The sequence below is a fragment of the Anneissia japonica genome, unplaced genomic scaffold (genome assembly GCF_011630105.1).
Source record: "Anneissia japonica isolate Jap-2015-1 unplaced genomic scaffold, ASM1163010v1 scaffold287712_len2945570_cov188, whole genome shotgun sequence".
NCBI classification, from domain to species: domain Eukaryota; kingdom Metazoa; phylum Echinodermata; class Crinoidea; order Comatulida; family Comatulidae; genus Anneissia; species Anneissia japonica.
In genome coordinates, this window is record NW_022704401.1 from 1524369 (window position 1) to 1532390 (window position 8022).

At 37.6% G+C, this 8022-nt stretch overlaps 1 protein-coding gene across 1 annotated transcript in view; it reads left to right on the forward strand.

The window, feature by feature from the left end:
* Positions 1 to 5523: 5523 nt before the first annotated feature.
* The window catches only part of LOC117104666, a 3636-nt gene continuing 1137 nt past the window's right edge, over positions 5524 to 8022 (forward strand). Inside the window, exons 1-2 of the mRNA XM_033245549.1 lie at positions 5524 to 5846; positions 6172 to 7618. Coding sequence (XP_033101440.1) covers positions 6241 to 7618 — 1378 coding nt within the window. The 5' untranslated portion in view covers positions 5524 to 5846; positions 6172 to 6240. The remainder of the gene's footprint in view (positions 5847 to 6171; positions 7619 to 8022) is intronic.

Consider the following 8022-nt stretch of genomic DNA (forward strand, 5'->3'; position numbering starts at 1 on the left):
TTTAGACAAAAAATAAACCCTCTTGGCCCACGGCCCATTTTTTTTGACACCATGACCATGCGTAATATTAACCTGTAGTGTATATATACGAAGAATTTTTTCTAATAAGATTAGAGTTGACTAACTGGTACTTGGTGTGGTACTAGGTTTATCGCAAATATGGTTTAGGGGCCGCGGTTTACCTCCCTCCGTTTAGTCATGCTGGATCAGGAGTAGTAAACTCGGAGATCGTGGGTTCGATTCCCACACGGGGCAAATTTTTTTATTTATTTTTATTTTTTTAAGGTCGTGGGTTCGATTCCCACACGAGCCAGTTTCTTTTAAATTTTTTTTAAGGCAGTTTAGTTGACCTGGATGTTGTTTGTTCAACCTGGTGGTTGTGTGTTCAATTCCCACACGAACCAATTTTTTTTTAAAGGCAGTTTAGTTGATGGTGGATAATGAATAGCAAACCTGGAGGTCGTGTGTTCGATTCCCACACGAAACGTACATATTATTATTATTGTTATTATTTATTTATTTTTTATTTTATTTTTTGCGGGCGTAATTCCTAGACAGGATTGTTCATTCAATTCATATTGAAATTAGTGTTTTGATGGTGATTTTTTTTTTCATTCAATGGGAATTCATATATTTTATATGAGAAGAATCTATGAATTCCGTATTCAGCTTTCCGTTTACTGGATCCGCCACAGATAAGAGCTCTGGAGTTGGAACATGACCGAAGTCCGTTTTGGTATACCAAATATACCTCTTTTACGACATGCATGCATCATACACTGCTGCTGCCTGTGTACCGAGTAAACGCTTTTGCTACTATACGTTTGCGTCGATATAGTATGAAACGCGTTATATTGTATTAAAGTGCATAACAAAGCGATAAAAGCGAATTACCGGTGCATAAAGCTATAATTTCTTTGTAATCAGGTATTTCTTTATTTCTTAGCTTTCCATAAATTGAAAATTATTACCACAGACAAACTATCCTCGCCAATTAACGGGCGTTTGGAAACGTGTTGAATGCAGCCTACTAAAGTTAGTGGCGGATCTAGGATTTAGCAATTCAATTCAATTTTTTTTTTCAAATGAAAATAAATTTATTCCAAATCTTTTCAAAGCATAGGCTAGATTAAACAGTATAGATATAAAAATGGAAAGGGCAATGGGGGATGGATAATCCTATTTGCGAAGCACCAAGCGGGGGGTGGGGGAGTGATTTTGACAGAGGCGCAGATCTGTTTCGAAAGGTGAGGGGAGGGGGACATTTTGTGAGCACACACCCGCCTCAGACCCACCATGCAGTGGCGGCTCTAGGATATATTTTCTGAGGGGGCTAAGTTGTCCGACAGGAGGGACTTGAGCTCGTAGACTCGAGCTGGAGGAAGGGGTTGAGAAGGGGTACCCCTCCCAAATGAGATTTTTTAAAGAATATCAACCTCTGGATGGCCGAAAATGGCACTCTCAGACTGTGACAGACATGTGTTGGCTTGGTGTGGGCCTATTTTGATATGTTTTATAGTACTGCCCGACGAGCTCTGTCCGGTGGTGGGGGGGGGGGGGGTTGACTTGTCCGATGTGGGGCTCAATCCCCCCCCCCCCCCCCCCCCCCCCCCGCCGCCCACTAGCGCCGCCACTGTCACCATGGTTGGGCTTGATGTGCGAAAACTTTAGGAAATAATAATAATAATAATAATAATAATAATAATAATAATAATAATAATAATAATAATAATAATAATAATAATAATAATAATAATAATGTCATTTTGTTAGGCGTAGCTCTAGATGACCGGAACACTTTTATATAGTAAAATTCATCACATCACCATTATATAGTAAAAATGAAGCGCCAACAAATTTCTCATTATGTTTTACCAGCGAATTTCGGCAACCATAGATATCTAATTAATATCAGTGATGTACTATAAAAAATAAATATTAAAAACATTGTCTTTGATGTACTTAATTTAGCCACCTACTTCGGAGACATTAGTCCACACAAGGGCTGAGGTGGGAACATTTGGGAAAATAGTACCTAAATTGCCGGAAATGACACTCTTTTATAATAAAATTCACCATCATCGATCAAATTAATCGCTGTTAATTTCCATTGAAATTAAAACTCAATTGTCATTGATGTATTTTTAATTTACTTTACCATGTTCCAAAAACCAATCTTATTGTTATTACACGCTTTTTCTCATACTTCTCAAATTATAATAAAGGCACGCGCACAAGAGTCGTGTATTATAAGTAATTCAGATGTTTGATAAGAAAGTATAATACATACTCCGAGTATTGAAATACACGCCATCGTGTTGGGATTCAATATTTCGACATTAATTATGTCATCATCAGGAATGATGATCATTTCCTGATGATGACATAATTAATGTCGAAATATTGAATCCCAACACGATGGCGTGTATTTCAATACTCGGAGTATGTATTATACTTTCTTATCTGAGATTAATCAGTGGACCTTTCGGTTTTCAGATGTTTGTGGGCAGAGATAGAGTACCGGTTGTACAGCACACTTTCGTAAACCTGGGTCATTTATGCAGTTCATTTCAACAATCTTCAGGCATCTTCTAGATTTATGAAATTATTATCATTTCGGACGAAATGTAAGGGACCAACTCTCAACCTTAACAATAGTTTGGGACGTGTCCCCCTGTCCCTCCTTGATCATGGGGAGGCATGGGCCTTCCATTTGAGTTGTTGGAATTAGTTGAAGGCTAGACGCTCTAGAATGACATCTGAAAATAAGTTAAGCTTAAAATAGAAAGTGTATGTTTTACGAGGATAGCCTATACATGAGAAGTACACCCACAAGACAAGTGACTAGGCCTATATATTTTTTTCGAGGTCACCGAAGGGGGATGGCTAGCCACCCTATTCACCCCCACCCCTAAATCCGCCACTGAGTCGCATGTTTGTCTTTGGATCAATCAAAATTAAAACCGAAACATAAAAACTACAAAGGGAAAAACGCCAAACTCATCGCCGCATCGTTTACAGGTAATGTGAAGGGAAAATCGCCGGCCGGTCACACTGGTGCTCAAATAATAGGGATAGGCCTATCTATAGCTACAAATAAACAATGCCAACAAAGAGAGACTCTAAATCTCAGCATCTAAAATCAGATGCGTCAATCAATCAACCAACCAACAGCAAAATTGAAAATTAAAAAAAACTTCAAATGAAGTTGAACAATCAAATCATATACACAGTGTTAAAATTTTTAAGCTTATTCTTGAGCCAATACAAATTCTTTCCTGGGATCACTCAAGATGAATACTTCTAAACATGTAAATATGCATCAGTACACGTTTTACATAGGCATAATAGAACACATAGGCCTAAGCGTGATTTAAAAAAATCTTAAATCCATAAATCTCAGGCCAGGTCTTTTAAGATAGAAATGCGATACTGTGGTTCAATTTCGTTTTTATCCTTTTGCAAGTTTCTTTTAATTTTTTGTTTAATAATACTACTACTAATAGTAATAATAATAATAACAATGATGACGATGACAATAGTAATAATTGATATTAATATTAATAACAATAAAAAGTGAAGAAATTGTGCCAAATGCGAAAAAAGTTGTGATTTGTTGATCACAATATAGTATATATAGTTAAAGCTTAGTAAGCTATAATTAGGCCTAAGTTGTCCTGGATATTAAGTAGATCCCTGATTAAAGATCATGAGAAATTTGTTGGCGTTTTATTTTGACTATAATGGTAATGTGATAATGATGAATTTTATTATATAAAAGTGTCATTTCCGGCCATCTCGAGAGGTACTATTTCCTCAAATTTTCTCACCTCAGCTCCAACCATTGTGGGCACAAACAAACCACAAAATTCACAATTCTTTAGTTTGCAAAATTACCCATGGGCTTGGCTTTTCAAGATAGCAAAGTACGGTACATATACTGTACATGAATTTTAAATTAACTAAATAAAATTATAAAAAAAAACCAAAACTTGGCTTATACAGTGTAGTTTAGGTGATTCAATGTCGGTTAATACACTCAGTGATACAGATTGATTTTACAGTAGCCCTATTTGTTTTATAGTACTAATTCCCAAAATGTAAAGCATTCAAAACCAACATGAGAGATTTGAAATGCGTGAGTGCATCAGTCGACGGGGGGAGGGGGTACATAAACAAAAATATTTTTAACAATTTGAGTTTCAATGTATTTTGAATTTGAGGACCCGAACTATGTCTACAAATATTTCATTACTCAAATAAAAAATGAACTGTACGCATACCGTACTCGCGCGAATAAGCGCCCCGTTTGAATAAGCGCCCCTTTCTAATTTGAATAATTTCATAAGATTTTTTTTTTTAGCAAGTCAATAAGCCAATCAATCCCGGGACTATGGTTGTTGACATGATTTGAGCTGCAGAGTGGAAACACATTCTTCTATAGGTCAATATCAAAATGAGGATATTTCTCATGGACTGGTGAGAGCTCCGATCCCTGGACAGACAGTATATTTCCAACTTTACACTTTTTACATATTTGTCTATGCGTAGTCCTACTCCGCTTTTTCTTTTTCTGACCTTTAGCACATTCTCGTCTGAGTTTTCAAGAAAAAATACAATGATCCTGCCATCCTGCTAATCACAATCGGCCGATGGTCAACAAGCTAACCACTACCCACCATCACTAATTGCATCTGCTATTTTGCTGTTATGATATTCACGCATTTTTGTCATGAGCCATGCTCTCTGGACGATTATCTTTTCCGCCTAAATAATCTTTTTTCATTCAAAAAGTGCCTCTTGAATTTAATAATTTCCCATAAGAACCCCTCGATTTTCATCTATTTCCATAAGCGCCCTCTCAATTTCCACTTTGTTTTCATAAGCGCCCCGTTCGAATAAGCGCCCCATTTGAACAAGCGCCCCATTTGAACAAGCGCCCCTCAGAAAGTGCAAAAAATATTTTAAGCGCCCGGGCGCTTATTTGCGCGAGTACGGTACTGATCAATTTTTAGTAACTTTAATTACGGTATGGCCCCTATTCACGTAAACTGTAGCTTAGGCCTACCTGATTGCGTGCGTGTTTTGATGCTGACAATTGCAGTTTCAGTCACTCATGTCTGACCGTTTTTAGGTCTATATTTTTGATAAAAACCAATTTTTAATTTTAAATACATTTTCCCTGAATTCGTGATATAATAATAATTTGTTATATAATAATAATTTGTTATCATGAGACTTGTTCTAAATGCGTGACATATAATCACGCATGCAAAATACGCGTTTCATCCAAAATCACTTTGAAATGCGGGCCCGTCTGTCCCGAGACGGTTGGTAACGTATGCATTTTGATAAGAATCCCATCCAAAGTTGGGAAAAAAAAAAAAAAACCACATGGCTTCAATTCGAGGTTTTACCGTGTATTTATTATAAGCGCCCTCAAGTTACTGAAGAAGTCTGGACTTGTCTCCCCGCTGCCTTTTTCTAAGAGTGGATGATGTAACATTAGGTGGCTCACTGGTGTGTTACTGCAAAGGATACGGACAGGAAAGTAACTATAATTTTATTACAGATTTTATTGTAGAATGGAGCTATATTAATAATTATATACCTAAAGATCCATCATCAAAATGCTCAACTTCACAGTAGGTGCTTTACTTTGAATGTTGTGCCGCCAACAAATTCAGATTTGCAAGTTATCTCTAGCTCTAAGGCGACGAGGTACTGAGGAAGTTGCTGAAGAAGTCTGGACTTGTCTCTCGCTGCCCTTTTTAAAGCGTGAATGATGTAAAATTTCCAGGATCATGGGCGTATTATATTACTGCAAAGGAGACACTGGCAAAAAGGTAAATATAATTTTATTACAGATTTTATGATCAAAGGCCGATTTTTAGGCCTACTGCTCAACTTCAAACTAGGGATTTACTTTGAATTGGTGGCGCCAAAAATTAGACCAATAACTTCTTGCAAGTACGGAACTCTCTAGCTAGGCGAGGCGATTAGGAGTGCAAGTTTCTCCCCTTCCCCGGGGAGAAAATGGCAGAGAGACTGGTCTTCCAGCTATCAGGAATTTCAACATTCTTTCATTAAAAAAAATATATGTAATTTTTACAGGATTAATAAGACTCGAAAATCAATCAAATCAACCTGTATGTTAATGCTTCTTTTCAGTGAAACTCAAAAAAAAAAAAAAAAACTTCTAGTAGTACGGGTATTGATTACCTAGCAGTAAGCTGTAAAATGGATTCAAGTCATTCAGATGTTGAGAAGACAGAATTTATATCATGCAACCATTTAGCAACAGCAAATTTTGTAACTCCATATTCTGATAATCAGGACCTAAGTAGAGGTTATCAGCAGCCTTTTAACTACACAAGACCTACAAGTCTCCACATGCCACAAGTTCCAAGTAATCCAAATGTGGCACAGTCTTGTGATGAGGACCAAGGCAGCAGAGAACATCAGCAAAATGCCAGTCACACTGGGCCTGTCTGCGATGGAAGGCAAGAACTTCATACACCACAGGTTCCTAGTAACCCAACATCACATTCAGGTAATATGCACCTCAGCAGAAGATATCACCTGCCTCTTAACCACACTAGGGCTATCCCTATCCATGGTGGAAGTCATGAAAAGCATCAAACGTATGTGCCACATATTTTAAGTAACTCTACAGAGACACATTTTGACATTGTGGACCTAGGAGGTAGAGATTACCGTGATTCACAAATTCCTCTCCATGTTGTCAGAGGTCAGCTGCACCAAGAATTACAGCCATATACTCGAGAATACCATAGTAATGAAACAAATGACACTACATCAAGATCTAACACTACTGGACTGCAGTCATATGCTGAGTATGGATCTGTTATGTCCAGTTATCCACAGTGTACCACATATAACAGTGAAGGTAATGCTCTAGAGACATCCAAGCATGACCGGCAATATTATGGTAGGGGTGCTACTCCATATTATTCTTCACAAACACTCATACAACCACATCTTATACCTGGATTCATGCTGTTCCCCTCCCCTGCAAATAACCTTCCCAGGATAGAGAGCTTCAGAGTGCCTACCAGCTCTATTGATCAGAACAAAGCGGAATATCAGAACTGGCTAGTGTCAGAAACAACACCTTCTTTTGCTTCCCAATACCACTCAAATCAAACTGGTGCAGAGTACATATCCAATGGTACTGCAATGTGGAGCAAACCTAACCTGCCAATGAATCAATCTGACTCGAAACCTGCCAATATTCCAACAATCTCATCTGTGTATTCTGTCCAGGAAAGATACAGCATTTCAGCTACTCATGATAACATCAAAACTAGTTGGAGTCAATGTCAACCACCTCCAGATATAAATAATACCCAACAGCTAAATGGAAACTCTCATCCAGACAATATCTACAAGTTCATTGGAATGTCTCAGAATACATCTGTTGCTGCAGCCTACAGTTCAGGTGTGGATACCCATCAACACCAAATTGAGAAAGTTGCAGTGATAACCATTAGAAATAAAGATGATGTTTGCAGGACATTGCCAGAGCAGGAAGAGGTAAAGGGGAGGAAGTCAACACAGACTATCGAACACAACAAGCTACCCAATGAGTCTTCAGGTTAGTCACAAGAATTAGGCTTGGATATCATCATATAATAAAAAAATATTTATATGTATGCTACTCTATATGTCATGCATAGGCAAATTATACTGTATAACTCACGCAAAAAGTTGATAGTTAATTTGCCTCAAATATATCACATCAATAGTATAATACACAAGAACGGCACACAATCAGAACCCACTTCCAGTGGCGGTGCTAGATAATTTTCTTTCCCCCCCCCCCACAAAAAAAGAAGAAAAACACTTCATTGGGGAGAAAAAAATGATATGTATTTTTATATATTAGTAGACAATCTATCTATTAAATAAGCCTCTGAAACCCCTAAATTGTCATATTTTTCAGGGGCTTGGCCCCCTGAACCACTTTCAAGACATTTTTCCAACCTAAAATTTCCCGTC